Source organism: Bubalus kerabau, chromosome 1 (assembly GCF_029407905.1).
Source record: "Bubalus kerabau isolate K-KA32 ecotype Philippines breed swamp buffalo chromosome 1, PCC_UOA_SB_1v2, whole genome shotgun sequence".
In the NCBI taxonomy this organism is placed as follows: domain Eukaryota; kingdom Metazoa; phylum Chordata; class Mammalia; order Artiodactyla; family Bovidae; genus Bubalus; species Bubalus kerabau.
In genome coordinates, this window is record NC_073624.1 from 35,418,235 (window position 1) to 35,438,363 (window position 20,129).

The 20,129-nt window shown below is 38.0% G+C and overlaps 1 protein-coding gene across 10 annotated transcripts in view; it reads right to left on the reverse strand.

Annotated features, from left to right (window-relative positions):
* The window catches only part of SOX5 (SRY-box transcription factor 5), a 1,162,090-nt gene that overhangs the window by 127,060 nt on the left and 1,014,901 nt on the right, over window positions 1-20,129 (reverse strand). For all 10 annotated transcript variants that reach the window (XM_055571976.1, XM_055571993.1, XM_055571999.1 and 7 more), the window contains one exon: window positions 2,588-2,673. In XM_055571976.1, coding sequence (XP_055427951.1) covers window positions 2,588-2,673 — 86 coding nt within the window. The remainder of the gene's footprint in view (window positions 1-2,587; window positions 2,674-20,129) is intronic.

Below are 20,129 nucleotides of genomic sequence, written 5' to 3' on the forward strand. Positions count from 1 at the left end.
TTCCTGCCCTGTCTGGGAAGGTCTGTGGAGAAGAAAAGAATTTGGATGCTGTTTTAATGCAAGGGAAGGAAGAGTATGCAGGTCTCCTTCGCAGCTCTGGGGAATGCTGAAGTTACGGATCTGTGAAGATAGTGTTAGGAACAGGAGTAGAAAAGTAGGCTGGTGTAGGCACCTGAACAAAGGTGAGAGTAAGTCCACTTCAAAGAAAAGCCAGACTCTCTGCTATGACATGTGCTTGAAATACGTATTCGGATTTGAGTACTTCTTTTTAATCATAAGCAAAAAGCATGTATGTGTGTGTGTGTATTGGTTTAATAGTATGTGTGTGTGTGTATTGGTTTAATAATACCTTTAATAGAAGTTAACGGCTTACCATGAAAAGGTAGGATTATTAACTTTCTTATTGTTCCACAGTGTTGGTTTGTGTGTGCTCAGTCACTCAATCATGTCCAACTCTTTGCGATCCCATGGTCTGTAGCCCGCCAGGCTCCTCTGCCCATGGAATTTTCCAGGCAAGAATACTGGAGTGGGTTGCCTTTTCCTCCTCTAGGTGATCTTCCCAACCCAGGGATCTAACTGAGTCTCTTCCATCTCCTACGTTGACAGGTGGATTCTTAGCCATTAGTGGCACCTGGGAAGCCCAAACTGAGTTCCTAACTAAAATTCATATAGTTTAATGTGTACAAAGCCACCTTACATAAAATATATTTATCCCATTTATAGATCAAATTTTAGTTGCCCTGCCCTGTGCTGTGCTCAGTCATGTCTGACTCTTTGTGACCCCACAGACTGTAGACCACCAGGCTTCTCTGCCCGTGGAATTCTCCAGGCAAGAATACTAGAGTGGGTTGCCATTTCCTCCTCCAGGGGATCTTCCTAACCTAGGGATCAAACCTGCATCTCTTGCATCTCCTGCATTGGCGGGCAGATTCTTTACCATAGTTGAAGCAAAAGCAAATATGTTTGGTGTCTTTTTTCTTGTTTTGTGATAAACACAGTTTTCATATACTTACATTTTAAGGGAATCTGATATCATACCATAAGGGCAGAAATAAAACTTAATTTGTGTAAAAATATTCTAATACTATTCTTTTTAGAAAAGTAAGTTCGGACTGCTACCTAGCAAAGCCGATTTCTACTGGCATATAACAATGAAACATAGGCGATACCTCCAGCTTGCCTTGTTCCCTCTCATCACTGATCCGATGGTGAAAGGAATTGAGAACGTCTAATTTGTTTTGAAAACTGACAGCCTAGATCTCTAAAACTCCTACTTTCCACATTCAAATCTATTGCTGGATATTCTTCCCTCTTCCTTTAATCCCACTACTCTTTTTAGTTTTACCTATTATAGCCACTTCCCTGTATTGTAGTTATTTTTCAGATTTCAAAGGATAACAAATGTTGTTACTTTTATTGTCCCCATGGTTCCAACACTTCCTAAAGTTATTTCCAGCTCAAAGAAACAGAAACTCACACTGTAGTTTTTTTTGGAGAAAAGGTAGAATAGGAATGACTGTCATTAACCTCTGTAGAACACAGTATGTCTCAGCTCCTCCTGTGTTCCCCTCCTGTGAGACTCAACCAGTTTCTCAGAAACCCACCACGTCTTCTGACAATTCCCTGTGCCGACCAGATGCATCTGTCTTTTGATGCTACAATTTAAACTGTATTTTCCTTATAGGCTAAGGTCATCTATCATGACAATGCACTTTCATGAATACAACTTATTTTGTAAAGCATGAGTGCTTCATGCTTGACTTTACCAGCATACTGTGTCTTTCAGGCAAAGGAAAATATAACACTTCTCACAAGGGGAGATTAATCCTATTATTAGATGATCTGTTATTCCCATTAACTGTGTAACTATAAAGTCCCAAACAACAGAAACGAGGGTGGTAGGATGCTGACTGAAAGATTTAAACAGTTAATGAAAGATACCTTTAATATAATTTAATTGATATTCTTTCCAACTCCAGAGACAAAATTTCTAAAATCACTTGGGCATCTGACAGAGTTATCACTGACATTCAAGGATATATGGGAATATAGCTTCTGCTGGGCCAAAAAAAGTGGATGTTGGGATAAAGTTGTATTCATTTAGGCATCTACTTATTTGGTCTACTTATTCTTGCTTATCCAACTGAGCTGGCATCAGCAAGAACATAAAGAGATCTACAGAGTGCTTCAAAAATACTGAGCATCTTGAACAATTTTAAATGTAATTTTTGTTAAGCTGTCTTGATCTGTAAGTATCTGAATATCTTTTGTAGCTTTTGCCTTCTTTTTATCTTGATGAAGACCATTCTGTGATGAAATTATGACATACAGTAATCAAAGTAAAACTACAGCTCATTTTGTTAAATCATACCAGGCAATAAAAAAATTACAAGTTATCTTTAATACAGAAAACAGGACTAAAAATAAAAAAAAAACAACTTTAGGTTGAGAATCAGTACACATAAATTCAAAAACAAAAAAGTGTGAGGCAAATATCCGTAGTCAGTTATATTCTGCGTTAACAGGATAATAGCTGTTTTCGATATTTACTTAACCTTTGTCTCTAGTGTATTGTCTCCTGACTTACCTGCAGTTGGAGTGGGCCTAAGCCTGGTGTTGCCGCGGCAGCAGCTGCCATGGTAGTTGGGATCAGCTGTACAGGGTAAGGGTCACCTACGTAAGAGAATAATAGAGGCGTCAGCACCTTTTATCTACTCTCCACCTGCAAATTAAACTCATGCATTCACTCCTTCCAAAAGCCTTCTTTTGTGTGCCTTGCCTAGGCCTAATGAAAAGCTCTATTGTGCAGCTTTTTACTAACACTCTTTTCACAATTCTGGCTGAGAGAGGAATGTGAATAAAAGGCACAAGCAATTAAGGCGGAAACCTCATCCTTTTTTCATGATGTATTTAGGAAAATGGGAGGAAAAAGTGCGCATTGATCAGAGGGCTGCACTTTATAACACACATGCACACACACACACACACACACATCACACCTGATAATCTTGATATGAGCACACCAAGTCCTCAGCAAATTTAAAATGTTATTATAAAAAGAATTTAACTAAACTTAATTTTACTTTAAACAAACTAAACTCTCAATATTTAGGCCAAGCAGCTTATCTTATGAATGCTATGTTACTGTCTTGATTCAAATAACCTCTTAAATAATGTTCCAGGGACAAACTCATTATAAAGAAAAAATCTGATGCATTTTTAAAGGTTATGTAAAGTACTATGCTATGCTAAGTCACTTCAGTCGTGTCCGACTCTGTGTGACCCCATAGACAGCAGCCCACCAGGTTCCCCGTCCCTGGGATTCTCCAGGCAAGAACACTGGAGTGGGTTGCCATTTCCTTCTCCAATGCATGAAAGTGAAAAGTGAAAGTGAAGTCTCTCAGTCGTGTCAGACTCCTAGCAACCCCATGGACTGCAGCCTACCAGGCTCCTCCGCCCACGGGATTTTCCAGGCAAGAGTACTGGAGTGGGGTGCCATTGCCTTCTCCGATGTAAAGTACTAGTTATCTTTATTTCCAGAGACAAATGTTTAAAAAATATACTGTAAAAGAAAAAGAATATAGGTGGTTTTCCCCAAAGGCTTTCTGTTTATGGGAATACCTAAAACACTAAAAAATTTAAGCAATTAAAAATTAAAGTTTTAATACAGATGATCTATAAAAAAACAGACATACACAAACATCTATACATATATACACATATTATAGAAGATTTTTTGATGCAAATAAAAAATTTTTTCCACTCAGTAAAGAGGTACAAAGGGTATCTGCACAAAGCCCGGTGATATGCTAACAGATATGTACATTATTAGTCATTTGAAATGCAACTGTAGCAAAAATGGAAAATAATAACTGTAAGAACAATTTTCTAATATATAAAGCTTTTTGTAGAACTATAATTTGTGAAAAACTTGTTGAATGTCAAATGTATAGAAATATAACTGCAAATAACTCAGTTAATAATTCATTCAAAAATATTTATTGAGTACCTGATTTGTATTAAACACTGCTGTTGACACTAGAAATGGAACTTTCAAGAAGACTCATGTCAAGAGGTGTATTTACTGGAAATTTAATGAAGCTTAAGCTTTGGGTTCTGGAAAGGGCTCCTAGCAGTGTGTTCACAGGGTCATATGTTTTTATATCTGTCAGCTTCCTTAATTTTTTACTTTGTTGTGATCCTTTTTATAAATAAATATTTTTCCTTTACTTTGTGCATATATATATATATATATATATATATATGTATGTATATAATGTAGATCATGCGTGCGTGCTCAGTCACCTCAGTCATGTCTGACTCTTTGTAATCCCATGTACTGTAGCCTTCCAGGCTCCTCTGTCCATGGGATTCTCCAGGTAAGAATTCTAGAGAGGACTGCTGTGCCCTCCTCCAGGGGATCTTCCCTACCCAAGGATTGTGGGCTGAATCTTTACCACTGAGCCACCAGGGAAGCCCATAATGTAGATCATATATATACATATATATATGTAATTTCCATATTTTTTTATTTTTAAATACAGTCCCCAAAATTACATGTTTCAGGCTTCAAAATACCTGAATTTATTTCCCCTGATCTTGTTTTACAGCTTAATGGGAGAAAAAGACAAAGAATAACTCAATTAGTATAAAATAAAGTAAATGTTACATATAAAATGCTATGGACTGTACTGTGGATACCTCAAACCCAGTCTAAAAGGTCAAAGACACCCTCTAGGATGAAGTCATGTTTAAGCTGAAACCTGAATTAAGTGAAAGCAAGCCAGGCAAAGAAGGGAAGCATTTCAGGAAGGAAAATAATTTTCATTAAGACTCAAGGTCAAATGGGAGTGTTATATCATAGCTAAGTTCTTGAACTGCTTAAGTACAGAGTACAGGCAGGGAAGAAGAGATAAATGGGACTGGAGAGGGAATCAGAGGCCTGATTGTGTATGACTTTATGTACAATATAAACATACACACAGAAGAACTGTACAAAAAAGATCTTCACAACCAAGATAATCATGATGGTGTGATCACTCACCTACAGCCAGACATCCCAGGATGTGAAGTCAAGTGGGCCTTAGAAAGCATCACTATGAACAAAGCTAGTGGAGGTGATGGAATTCCAGTTGAGCTATTTCAAATCCTGAAAGATGATGCTGTGAAAGTGCTGCACTCAATATGCCAGCAAATTTGCAGAACTCAGCAGTGGCCACAGGACTGGAAAAGGTCAGTTTTCATTTCAGTCCCAAAGAAAGGCAATGCCAAAGAATGCTCAAACTACTGCACAATTGCACTCATCTCACACGCTAGCAAAGTAATGCTCAAAATCTCCAAGCCAGTCTTCAGCAATACAGGAACCATGAACCTCCAGATGTTCAAGCTGGTTTTAGAAAAGGCAGAGGAACCAGAGATGAAATTGCCAACATCTGCTGGATCATGGAAAAAGCAAGAGAGTTCCAGAAAAACATCTATTTCTGCTTTACTGACTATGCCAAAGCCTTTGACTGTGTGGATCACAATAAACTGTGGAAAATTCTGAAAGAGATGGGAATACCAGACCACCTGATCTGCCTCTTGAGAAATTTGTATGCAGGTCAGGAAGCAACAGTTAGAACTGGACATGGCACAACAGACTGGTTCCAAATAGGAAAAGGAGTACATCAAGGCTGTATATTGTCACCCTGTTTATTTAATTTATATGCAGAGTACATCATGAGAAACGCTGGGCTGGAAGAAGCACAAGCTGGAATCAAGATTGCTGGGAGAAATATCAATAACCTCAGATATGCAGATGATACCACTCTTATGGCAGAAAGTGAAGAAGGACTAAAAAGCCTCTTGATGAAGGTGAAAGAGGAGAGTGAAAAAGTTGGCTTAAATCTCAACATTCAGAAAACGAAGATCATGGCATCTTGTCCCATCACTTCATGGGAAATAGATGGGGAAACAGTGAAAAGAGTGTCAGAGTTTATTTTTTGGGCTCCAAAATCACTGCAGATGGTGACTGCAGCCATGAAATTAAAAGACGCTTACTCCTCAACCGAGATAGCATATTGAAAAGCAGAGACATTACTTTGCCAACAAAGGTCCATCTAGTCAAGGCTATGGTTTTTCCTGTGGTCATGTATGGATGTGAGAGTTGGACTGTGAAGAAAGTTGAGTGCTGAAGAAATGATGCTTTTGAACTGTGGTGTTGGAGAAGACTCTGGAGAGTTCCTTGGACTGCAAGGAGATCCAACCAGTCCATCCTAAAGGAAATCAGTCCTGGGTGTTCTTTGGAAGAAATGATGCTAAAGCTGAAACTCCAGTACTTTGGCCACCTCATGCGAAGAGTTGACTCATTGGAAAAGACTCTGATGCTGGGAGGGATTGGGGGCAGGAGGAGAAGGGGATGACAGAGGATGAGATGGCTGGGTGGCATCACCAACTCAATGGACGTGAGTTTGAGTGAACTCTGGGAGTTGGTGATGGACAGGGAGGCCTGGTGTGCTACAATTCACGGGGTCGCAAAGAGTAGGACATGACTGAGTGACTGAACTGTACTGAACTTAACAATATAAAGAATCTAAACTTTGTCCTACTGGGAAAAAGAAACCATGAACATAGAAAAAAGATGGGTTGAGTAAAATCCCTTGGGCTAGAGGTTCGAAGCTGTCATCAGTAATATAATCATGCAGAACTCTGTATAATGTATGTTGATGATTCAGATTAGGGTGGTGATTTTGGAATAAAGAATGATGGAGAAGGTCAAGCGGTATTTAAGACGCAAAACTGACAGGACTTAATGATTATTTACATATGAGAGTTAGAAAAGACTCAAAGATTCTTCCCAGGTTTTTCACTGGACAGTTGATTAGGAAGTGGAACTATTTGTTGGATTTGCAAACACAGATGATAAAACTGCCAGGTTGGGCCTATCTGGGAGGAAAATGAAGGGGAAAGAATAAAGAGTTCTGTTTTGGCCATTTCAAGCCTGAAATAACTATCAGTCCCCAAGTAGAGGTATTCATTGAGGAACTTGATAAACATGTTAGGATTTTAGAGGAGTAATCCACATAGGAGTCAGAAATTTGAAAGTGGTCAGCATATATCTTGAATTTAAGCTATAACCAGTCAAGTGTTAACTATAGATTAAAAAAAGAGATCCAAAGATTGGATTATGGGATATCCTAACATTTATAGTTAGGAAGATAGGTAACTAGCAGAAAAACAGAGGAGAAATGTAAATTTGGTGTTCCAGAAGCCAAGTAAAGAAAGATTTTCAGGAAGAGTAATCAATTTTTTAAAATGTTGGACTTGGTGATATAGAAGTCATTGGAGACCTCTACAAGGGCAATTTCAATGGAGCAAGGGTTAAGAAAGCCTAACTGGAGTGAGTGTGATCCATAGAGAATGAATAGAAGATAGGAATTGAATATAATAAGTGTAGATTCTTGCTTTTCAAAGTGAAGTTCTCAAAAGCAGCACTGGCATCACCGAGGAGTTTGTTAGCCGAATTTTAATGCCTGTGTGCATGCTGTGTTGCTCAGTCATGTCTGAATCTTTGCAACCTTATAGACTGTAGAGCACCAGGCTCGTCTTCTATGGGATTCTCCAGGCAAGGATACTGGAGTGGGTCACCATGCCCTCCTCCAGAGGATCTTTCCAACACAGGGACTGAACCTGAGTCTCCTGTGACTCCTGCACAGAGAGCGGATTCTTTACCACTGAGCCACTGGGGAAGCCCAGCATAATTTCAGGCTGTACCCCAAATCTAAGGTGGCAGGCAGCCTCTAAGATGGAAGCCCCAGTGACTCTTACTTCCTGGTATTTATGTCCTTGTGGAATTCCCTCCCCTTATGGACTGGGCCTAGTAACTACCTTCTAATGAACAGAATACACAGAAGTGACGTGATATTACTTTTGACACTAGGTTACAAAAAAACTCTGGCTCTGTCTTGCTTGCTCACCCACCACCCCTTTTCTCAGCAAGTAGCTATATTGGGAGCTGTCCTATAGAGAGGACCACATTGCAAAGGACTGATGTCTTCCAGCCAACAGCAAGCAAAGGAGGAGGTTGAGAACAACCAAGGGAGGGAGCCTGAAAGTGGATTTCTCCCCAAGTCAAGCCTAGAGATGACTGCAGCCCAGGCCAACACCTTGATTTGCAAGGATGTAAAAGACTCAGCTGGAACATGGCTGTGTTCAAACAACTGTTTATTTTAAGCCACGAAGCTTTGGGAGAATTTATTAAAGTAGCAAGCATAAACCTTCTGAATTAGAATTTAAATTTTAACAAGATTTACAGACTATTTGTATGTACTGCAGAAGTGCTAAAACAAGACAATTTCAAAGACGTACTTTGCAATAGGTACTGGAGGATGAGTGATAAAGAAAATTTTACTAGAAAGGTATCCATTTGTAAAAATGATACTACACTTATATACTAATAAGAAAAATTGTACATAGAAAAGAAAATGGTGATACAGGAAAAAGGACAACTGATGTTATCTGACAAGGCTTTACTTATCATTTGGAATTTTAAATATTTAATCCAGAAGATACTATAACTGATTTTATAAAAAAAAGTTTAGATATTTGCAACTGCATTTATTTAAACTAGCAAACAGCAAATATTATGACTATTAAACTATTTAAATAGTTAAAATTGTACCATTCACTTATATTACTTAATGATTATAATGTTAAAAGTAATGACGGCAAAGTTGAGAGGCTATGGTGCTCTTCAGAGTGATAATTCATTTTATATAATTTACTTGTTGAAAATCAATTCATAAGCACTTACATCATCTACCACATGACTAGAACTCTGCTGGTTTTTATGGGAGACAAAAACAACAAAACAAACAGCGTTTGTCTCTAGCTATTCACTGTAAGTCTCTCTTAGAAAAGAGCTTATTTGAGGCGACCATCAGTGCCATAGGACTTGAGGGAGAACTAATTCCAGATTTCAATATTTAAAGAATAAAAGGTGAAAATAACAGTGAGTGTGGCCTTGAAGATTTGCAGGTGTGGGGGGAGATGTTTTAAGAAGGGTGAAATATATCGTAGCATGGGTGTGATATGCTGAAGGAATGGAGAGAAAACCAGTTTAATTCACAGCTTATAGAATAAAAGGAAAAGAGACAGAAAGCAGGGATCTGGGAAACTTGTCGTAATCTGGACTGGAAGATATTTGGCTACAAAAAGGCAATGGATATGAAATGAAGTTTTACCAAGTTTAATTAAAGGGGTTACGGAACAGAAGATCTTAAAGATGACTCTGAATTCTAACCTAGGGATACAGATTTACTCATAAATTTGGGTTGATTGCAAATACCCACATAGGTGTTTAGAGCACTTTCCAATTATTAGCATATAATTCTTAATAACAGATAGAGTATTGCATGCTAATTTAAAGTCATTAGTTAAAATCTACACTATTCCATAACATTTAAAAATGAACATGCATATTAGAATATTATTTTTCATTTCTACATCCATGGATATATAGTAATAAAATGAATATGGCTATCTTTCTTTTGCATATGCATATACATATACATAACTATAATGTTATTCATATGCCATATTGTACATGTATTAATGTGTAAACATAATATACACATGCAAGCTAAATAATGTATGTGTATGTTATGAGCTGAATTGTGTCCCCTCAAACTTTATATGTTAAAGTCCTAACCTCTAGTATATCAGAATGTAACTGTATTTAGAGGTAAGTCCTTAAGAGGTAATGAGGATAAAACAGGTCATTTGAGTAGGCTCTAATCCAATATGATTGGTGTCCTTATAGAAAGAGCTTAGGACACAAGCAACACAGAAGGAAGGACAACTATGTGAGGATAGAGGGAGAAGACAACCATCTACAAATGAAGAAAAGAGGCCTCAGAATGAAATCCATACTGTTGATAACTTGATCTTGCATTTTGAGCTTTCAGAACTGTCAGAAAATAAACTTCTGTTGTAGAAACCAACCAATTTGCTTTAGTTTACTATGGCAGCCTTAGCAAACTAAACAATATGTTTGCCATAAGCAACTTCATATTGATGTAGTTGATGTAAAGTGAATTGGAAAAATAAAAAAAAAACTGGCAGCAAGAATTAAAAAGAGTACTGTTGCCCTTATATACCTGTAATCACACAGTTTCAAGATAAACATAAGATCAGAAATAGGATGTCAACTAATTTCAAAAGGCTTGTGTCTAAGCCACCATATTAATGCACCTATCTCCATTCAACATACTAACATATATAACTTGAAGCATATGTACTTTATTATCAATGTTTCAGACTGAAAACATTAAGAACTAGTTTGATTGAAATCTGCCCCAGTTACAAAGTAAATACAAACACCATAAATGTGAAAAAGGCCAATATAACAATTTAACTCAATTAAGGAGATTCAAAATGTATTTTATGCACGTGTCAGTGTTCTGAAGTGGACACATAATCTATAAGACTTCAACACAAGGTCAAGAGTAGTCCTTAATGGGGAAAGAGAAATTCAGAAACTGCTGGGGAAAAAAAGATCTTTTACAGAAGTAAATACTGTCATCTATTTATGCCATCTCTTTATAAACTGCACTAAAAATGTTACAACTAGTTTGTTTTGTAAATACCTCATGAGATACTTACTTAGTAAAAAATTGGATAATGGAAAATTCTGACTTTTAAAGTTTAACCATGTGTAAGTTATTCAAATTGACTTTCACCTAAAGTAATTTTGTCTACTCTTTCCTAGGTTTTTAACCATTTGAACAGTTTTTCCTTGAGCCTTTCCAAACTTGTGTCTTCTTTTGAACCAAGTATGGAAAATTCTAGCTCGAAACTAAAATTTTTCAAAAAGTTGAAAAATACACTGAGGCATGTTAATCAATAGTTTCCAAAATACAATCTAGCTTCGAGTATCTATTGATATAAATGATATATCTAATAGTAAATAACCCAATAACCCCTCAGAAATCATATTACATATGTTAGTAGTAAAAAGTAATGAATATTTAGAAAATAATTCTTTCCAGTGATACTATTGAAGAGACTTTTTTTTTTTTTTTTTTTCCTATATACAGAGTAAGAAAAACAACAGAGTTATTTAGGTTGAGGAAGACTGTCAAAGGGCTTCCCTGGTGGCTCAGTGGTAAAAAATCCACCTGCCAATGAAGGAGACTCAGGTTTGATTCCTAGATTGGGAAGATCCCTTGGAGATGGAAATAGCAACCCACTTCAGTATCCTTGTCTGCGTAATCCCATGGACAGAGGAGCCTGGCAGGCTATAGTCTTGTGGAGTCACAAAAAAGTTGAACACTACTTGGTGATTGAATAAAGAACAAGATTGTCAAAAGCAAACATGTTTTTGCTCAGGGTTACCTTCACAAACCCTTTCATCCACTGAACTAATATAAATGATCTGGAAAGTCTATGGCATTATAAAAATTAAAATGTATACACAAATGCAAACACACACACACACACACAATCCCTGCCCTAGAAGAGCTCCTAAAAAAGTTACAGAAATGAACATGTAAACAAACCAATCCAGGGATACAATGAGAAAAGTAGAACAGTGCAAAAGGCACTCTGGAAACTTCCAGAAAAGAAGAAGGTAGGGTAGATTAGCCTGGAAAGAGCATTGAGGAAGGTTATTTGTTAAACTATCTCAAAAAATGGCACTTCACCACAAATTATCTCTCAGGATCCTTTTACCGCCTACTTTCCACGTCTTCTGAAAAGTCACACAATAAGCCTCCACTACTTAGTGCAACCAAGATTGCTCTTATTAATCATCTTCTCAGATTAATACTTAAAAGCCCCTACTCCTACCACTCTAACTTCCCAGTGGAGGGAGTTCTACAGGAGCGTAAGATAAGATGAAGTTAAAAAGGACACTTGTTGTTGTTCAGCCGCTAAGTTGTATCAGATTCTTTGTGACCCCATGAACTGCAGGACACCAGGCTTCCATCTCCTTCACTCTCTCCCTGACATTGCTCAAACTCATGTCCATTGCACCTGATGCAAAGAGCTGACTCATGAGAAAAGACCCTGATGCTGGGGAAGATTGAAGGCAAGAGGAGATGGGGACGACAGAAGATGAGATGGTTAGAAGGCATCACTGACTCAACAGACATGAGTTTGGGCATACTCCAGGAGATGGTGAAGAACAGGGAAGCCTGGTGTGCTGCATGAAGTCCATGGGGTCGCAAAGAGTTGGACATGACTGAGCAACTGAACAACAATAACGTGCTTTGAGTCAGTGATGCCATGAAACCATCTCATCCTCTGTCTCCCCCTTCACCTCTTGCCCTCAATCTAAAAGGACACTAGAGATAGAATTTTCAAAGGAAGTTGCTTTCTCTCATCTCCTGGGCCAACAGATGAACATGTGGGTTCCTTCTGCTTGGAAGGAGCCCCATGCTATCCATAGCCCAGTGTTAACACTGGCCATTATCCATGTAGCCCCTATACTTTCAGGGGTATTTTAATAGTCCCAGTGTGTCTGATGCAGAAAGGGAATGTTAAGCTCTGCAGCTAAAGAAGCAGGTAGAATACATCTTGCAGAGTCTTATGTTTTACTTTGAAGGCAACCTTAAGTTGCTGAAAGGTTTAAAGCAGGAAAGTGACACAGTCTGATTTGTGTTTTAGATAGATCAATTTTGTGGCAAGGGATAGAATCGATTGGAAGAGGGAGAGGCTGCAGACAAATAGACATGTTAAAAACTACTGCAGTAAATCAAGTTGGAAATGATAATGGCCTAAACTAATCATAAGAGAAAGAGAGGAAGGAACATATAGGATGGGAGAGACACATTTGATGGCCAGTTTGATGGGAGAAAAGAGATACGGGGAGGGGGGAGAAAAATATTGCACTTGGGCTTATACTTTATTGTCAGATGTGGTTTAGGGGAAAAAAACCCTTTTTTTACTCAAAGTGTTTTAACATCAGTTGTTTCAACATCAATTATGAATTATTCATTATGCTCCCACTGATTTGAAATGTGGGCAACTAATATTTGTTGACTTTTGGCACCGTTAAAATATTGTACATATATATACATATAAATATACACATATAAATCCCTCCATATATGAATGAATATATTTACTGATCTGTGTATAAAATCTCATTTAATCTTCGGAACAATTCAGTAAGGTAGATTATTGTTCTCATTCTACAAATTAAAAATAAATGTTCAGGCTCTCATAGACAGTAAGTACTATAGTACTATTGTGGTAAGAAAAGTATCACATTTATAGAGGATAATACAAATATATATTTAAATTTTCAAAATAGATATAGTCATTTAATGTTCATTCAGTTAGCATGTGTCAGATATTGCATACGGGTTACAAAGTAATAAAAGGTCCAGTTCTCCTTGCCTTCATGACCCTTTCAATTACAAAATAAGCCATTAATATGGAAAGTGAAGTGAATCAAAGCCACAAGATTAAAATCATATGAATAAGAAAGGCAGCAACTACCAAAGAAAAGAGGGATTTATTTGAGCTGAAATAACCGAAGGAAGAATCAGAGGAGGGGCTGGTCTTGAGTTGGGCTTTGAATAAAAAATAACTAGAGAAGATGCTGCTGCTGCTGCTGCTGCTAAGTCACTTCAGTCGTGTCTGACTCTGTGAGACCCCAAAGACAGCAGCCTGCCAGGCTCCGCCATCCCTAGGATTCTCCAGGCAAGAACACTGGAGTGGGTTGCCATTTCCTTCTCCAATGCATGAAAGTGAAAGGTGAAAGTGAAGTCGCTCAGTCGTGTCTGACTCTTAGTGACCCCATGGGCTGCAGCCCACCAGGCTTCTCCGTCCATGGGATTTTCCAGGCAAGAGCACTGGAGTGGGGTGCCATTGCCTTGAGAGAAGTCTACAACTGCAGTGCTTAGTGCACAGTAGATATTCGATAAATATTTGCTGAATGAATCAATGGTTGAGCCTAAAAACAAGGATCAGAGAAATGAATGAATAAAATGTCTTTATGAACTAGCCTGCAGTTGAACCTATGACATACAGTATCAAGAAATATTCAGAAGGTTGGTTAGAGTCTGTGAAGCACCTCAAATGCCAAGGTAAGAATCTATTCATACCATGTCCCTAAGCATACACACAGTTACCTCTTATTCTAAAAAAAAACCAATTATCTAGACTCCAAAATCCCTTAGTAAGGAGTAATTTATTTACTTTCTTTCTTCTCATGTAACTTGCTGGAAACTTGTCTTCAGTGATAATCTTAAATCCTTCTACTACAATTTAATTCTCAATCCATAAACTTTCCTGGAAATAATGACCTTTGATTTGCCAAATTTGAATGAACACTGCTGTGTAACAGCTGATACTGTTAATGACTCCCTCCTTCTCAAACTACACTACACTCTCCAACTTTTCTTATAATGTGCTTTTCTGGTTTTCCTCATAACCTGTTCACGCCGACTTTATTATTTCTGCAATAGGCTGTTCTACCTCCCGTCACTTCTTCCTTAAATATTGATATTCCTTGGGTCTAATCCTTGGTGCTTGGCTTTTCTCATTTGATTTCCCTTATCTGAATGATCTTATCCAATCTCTTGGTCCAAGGACCTTATACAAACTATTTTAAGTCAATGACTCTAGGCTATATTCCTCATACTGTTTTGGACAACTCCTTTGACACCCACAATCTGTCCCACAGGAAGTTCAATCTTCACATAAATTTAATTAATCACCATTCTTGCTGGACTTACTTCTACTCCCGGTATTTCTACTAATTTTGGTGACACCCAGTTACCTATGCTGTACATATGAAGTATCCTTGATCTTTCCCTTCCTTTAATCCTTCATGGCTGATCAGTTACAAACTTTGTTTTTTTAATTCCTATGTTTTCATTTCTTACTGCTGGAAAACCTACCAACCAGGTTCCCAGGCTTCAGTATTCTGCTAAAGGAATGAATTCTCTACTCAGCTTCCAGAGGCACTAATTACAGGTACACAATAAGTATTCATTAGTTGTACTTAAATGGTAATAAATATTTACTAGGTACATACTGTGTGTTAAGGACTAAAAGTTCAAAAGTAAACAAGAAAAGTATATCTTGACATGGATGAAATCAATAAATGAATGATTGATGGTTAAATGCCAGTATGACCTCAACCCTGATTTTTAGCCCTTAAATGGTTTTCCAGTTCCTGCAGCATAGTGGACCCTTTGATGGCTCAACTGGTAGAGCGGAGGCCTATAGACTTCATGAATGTGGACATCCCTAGGTTGCTGGTTTGATTCTGGCTCGAAAGAAGTGCCTTAGTTGCTTGCGGCTTCCCTGGTGGCTCAGATGGTAAAGAATCTGCCTGCAATGCATGAGACCTGGGTTCGATCCTTGGGTCAAGAAGATCCCCTGGAAAAGGGAATAGCTACCCACTCCAGTATTCTTGCCTGGAGAATTCCATGGACAAAGGAGACTGGCGGGCTACAGTCCATGGGGTGGCAAAGAGTCGGACACGACTGAGTGATTAACACTTTCAGCCAACATAGAAGGTCTATAAATACTTCCTTGAATTGGTCTCCTCTTATGTCCTCAAACAATTCACTTGTCATTTCTTACCTTAAAGCTCATTCTCAACACCAAACTACTTAAAGGTCCACGTATACTCTAATTCATCTTGTGTTTTCCAGCCTTTATCAAGGCTGAATTTTTTTTTTTTCTACCAGGAATGTTGTTTCTGAATCCTTTCACTCCAACAACTTCATTTGCTTAATTGCCCTACAGGATTTGACTTTAGGCACAGCCTTTAGGGATCCCCACCCCAAGAAGCCTTCCCTGACACCTTCTACCAAGCTTAGATTTGAATTCATTCCCTTTCCACTCACTTTTGTTAAAATTCTATGCATAGCTCTATTATATCACATCTGTTTATATCTCACTCTCCCCAACCAGACTGTTAGCATCCTAAGGCAGAATTATGTCCACTTAATCTTTACATTCACAGTTTCTAGCATAGTGCCTTGACCATTTAAGGCTATAAAATGTTTATGGACTGAATATATGAAGCAATATTTTATTTAATTAAGAAATTAACAAATTTCAAACACAGATGACAACTCTTCCTCAAAAGCTTAAGGCTTAACAGAAGAAATAGCTTGTAAGCCAATAATTATACAAACAAGGAACAAATTAGTGTTTTGTACAGGGTTTAACACAAGCAATACTGGTGTTTTAGATCTGCCGCCAATGATACCAAGGAAGGATAGAAAATGAAGGTGGAAAAAGAGGCCTAGAGTTTTAGGATATGAAGAAATAAGGACTCAAAGGAGGGAGTCAAACAATCTTTTGTAACATATTTTCACACATCAAACCATTCTTTTCTAATATTCCATAATTTTATCTCTTTTGTATATTTTCATATCCCCTTGGATATTAAAAGTCAATAATATAAATTTCCTAAATCTTAAAATGATTTCTGTTCATGAATAAGAACCCACTATTATGATGCCATTAAAGTACCTGAATATGGTCAAGGTATCTACTAGAAAAGATGTTTTGCTTTTTTTAAATTAATTTATTTTTTATTGCAGGGTAATTGTTTAATAGAATTTTGCTATTTTCTGTCAAACCTCAACATGAATCAGCCATAGGTATACATATATACCCTCCTTTTTGAAACTGCCTCCCATCTCCCTCCCCATCCCATCCCCCTAGGTTGATACAGAGCCCTGTTTGAGTTTCCTGAGCCATACAGCAAATTCCTGTTGGCTATCTATTTTACATATGGTAATGTAAGTTTCCATGTTACTCTCCCCACACATCTCACCCTCTCCTCCCCTCTCCCCATGTCCATAAGTCTATTCTCTATGTCTATTTCTCCACTGCTGCTGCTGCTGCTAAGTCGCTTCAGTTGTGTCCGACTCTGTGTGACCCCATAGACGGAAGGCTACCAAGGCTCCCCTGTCCCTGGGATTCTCCTGGCTGCTGACCTTTAAATAAATTCTTCAGTACCATTTTTCTGTGAAGAAGGCTGAGTGCCAAAGAATTCATGCTTTTGAACTGTGGTGTTGGAGAAGACTCTTGAGAGTCCCTTGGACTGCAAGATCATCCAACCAGTCCATTCTGAAGGAGATCAGCCCTGGGATTTCTTTGGAAGGAATAATGCTAAAGCTGAAACTCCAGTACTTTGGCCACCTCATGCGAAGAGTTGACTCATTGGAAAAGACTCTGATGCTGGGAGGGATTGGGGGCAGGAGGAGAAGGGGACGACAGAGGATGAGATGGCTGGATGGCATCACTGACTCGATGGATGTGAGTCTCAGTGAACTCCAGGAGCTGATGATGGACAGGGAGGCCTGGCATGCTGCAATTCATGGGGTCACAAAGAGTCAGACACGACTGAGCGACTGACTGAACTGAACCATTTTTCTAGATTCCATATATATGCGTTAGAATATGATATTTATCTTTCTCCTTTGACTTAATTTCACTCTGTGTAATAGGTTCTGGGTTCATCCACCTCATTAGAACTGACTCAAATGCATTCCTTTTTATGGCTGAGTAATATTCCATTGTGTATATGTAGCACAACTTTTTAAAAAGATGTTTTATATGAAAAACAGATGACAAAAACAAAATCCTTCGTCATAGTGACTGTTTCCAATCACTTCACTTCCCAATGGCTCAGTGGTAAAGAATCTGCTTGCCATCGCAGGAGCTGAAGGAGATGAGGGTTTGATCCCTGTGTTGAGAAGACCCCCTGGGGGAGGAAATGGCTACTCACTCTGGTATTCTTGCCTGGAAAATTCCATAGACAGAGGAGTCTGGTGGGCTACAGTCCATGGGGTTGCCAAGAATTGGATATGAATGAGCACAATGGCACAATAAAGGTGAAAGGGCTTCTAAATGCAGAAAGTCTGTAAAGCCTGTCTAGATTTGCTGGAATAGTATGACTTTAATATTTGAAATCTTTTATGAAAAATGCTAATATTTTGTAGTAACTCATAAAATAAGTTAAGGATATAAATATTCCATATAAATTTTATTTGAGAAAGTAGAATTAATAAATTATCTTGCTTGACTGTTTAAAAAGAAGATATATTTAGGTGAACATTAGTTCTTAACTGCTTTGTCATAAGCTAAATTTTTTTCAGTAAGAGACTTTTTAAAAATAAACTTTTTTTTTGTCTTCTTAATGCAGCATTGTGAAAGAAAACTTCACCCTAATTAATTTAATAGTTAACCTAGTTGGCTAATTGAGTAACAGATTAATTTATAAACTCTTCAAGAAACATGTTTTAAAATGGGAAGACATTTCTGCATATAAAAATTATTGCATCTTTTCCTCACCTTATTCCCCATAAATCTAATGAATTCTAGTACCAATGAAAATTCCTGGATTAGTTATCCAAGAAATCTGAGTACCCCTGCAAAGGTGACAATGAATCAAACAAGTATCCTTTTCCTTCTGTATTCCACCATTCCAACCAAGGCATCATTTAAGTATTACACAGCAACTCATTTTAAGCTGTACAAAAAGAATCATTAATTAAAGAACTGCTTCTATATGTGCATCTATTTGACAGTGCTGTCTACATTTTGCCTCTGTGTATTTTGAAGAAATGAATGGCACAGAGAAAAGCATCCAAAATGATGAAAGCATTAGAAAAGTAGGGATTTGGAAGAGAGGCATTCATACAAGCCACTTAAGACCAATTCAAGGGACTTCTCTGGTGGTCCAGTGGTTAAGAATTCGCCTACCAATGCAGGGGGCATGGGTTTGATCCCTGGTCCAGGTGGATCCCACACACCTCAGAGCAACTAAGACTGTGCGCCACAACTACTGAAGCCCTTGAGCCTAAAGCCTGTGCTCCAAAGCAAGAGAAGCACTGCAATCAGAAATCTGCACACTGCAACCAAGAGTAGCTTCCACTCTCTGCAACTAGAGAAAGTCTGCATGCAGCAGGCAACAATAAAAATAAGTAAGTAAATATATATGTTATATATATACCTATAAAGACCAATTCAAATGCTATTTCTCTTTTATTTTCCACTTTTAATATGATGGTTTAGCAAGTATTTCATTTTTAAAAAAGCACTCCATTTTTTGACACCCTTGATGATAGACATCCTTCCTTGTGCAGTGTATCCAGAATCTACAGGTTAAGAACAGAAAGCTTCCTAAATCACTCTAATAATAAGACTATGGAATAGATACTTGTGATAACTCCTGGCCTACAGAATTCACCAAGAATGGTAAATTTTAGACCTCTGGAAATTTAGAAATGTTATGAAATTTTCCCTCCCCTTAAAAAATAAAAAACAATAATGCAAGTAGAGTGACCTATAGTAGGTAAATTCCTGAAATCCTTTTCATCATATCAAATTCTGAATTTTGAAAATGGGTTGGTACATTTAATAATTAATAATGATATTTGCTGTCATGCTCTTGTTGTTCAGTCACTCAGTCATGTCCGACTTTGTGAACCCATGGACTGCACAACATCAGGCTTCCCTGTCCATCACCAACTCCCAGAGCTTGCTCAAACTCATGTCCATTGAGTCGATGATGCCATCCAACCATCTCATCCTCTGTCATCCCATTCTCCTCAATCTTTTCTAGCATCAGGGTCTTATCCAGTGAGTTAGTTCTTCGCATTAGGTGACCAAAGTATTGGCGCTTCACCTTCAGCATCAGTCCTTCCAATGAATATTCAGGCCTAATTTCCTTTAGGATGGACTGGTTGGATCTCCTTGCAGTCTAAGGGACTCTCAAGAGTCTTCTCCAACACCACAGTTCAAAAGCATCAATTCTTCGATGCTCAGTCTTCTTTATGGTCCAATTCTAACATCCATGGAACAACAGACTGGTTCCAAATAGGAAAAGGAGTACATCAAGGCCGTATATCGTCACCCTGCTTATTTAACTTATATGCAGAGTACATCATGAGAAATGCTGGGCTGGATGAAGCACAAGCTGGAATCAAGATTGCCGGGACAAATATCGATAACCTCAGATATGCAGATGACACTACCCTTATGGCAGAAAGTGAAGAAGAACTAAAGAGCCTCTTGATGAAGGTGAAAGAGGAGAGTGAAAAAGTTGGCTTAAAGCTCAACATTCAGAAAACGAAGATCATGGCATCTGGTCCCATTACTTCATGGCAAAT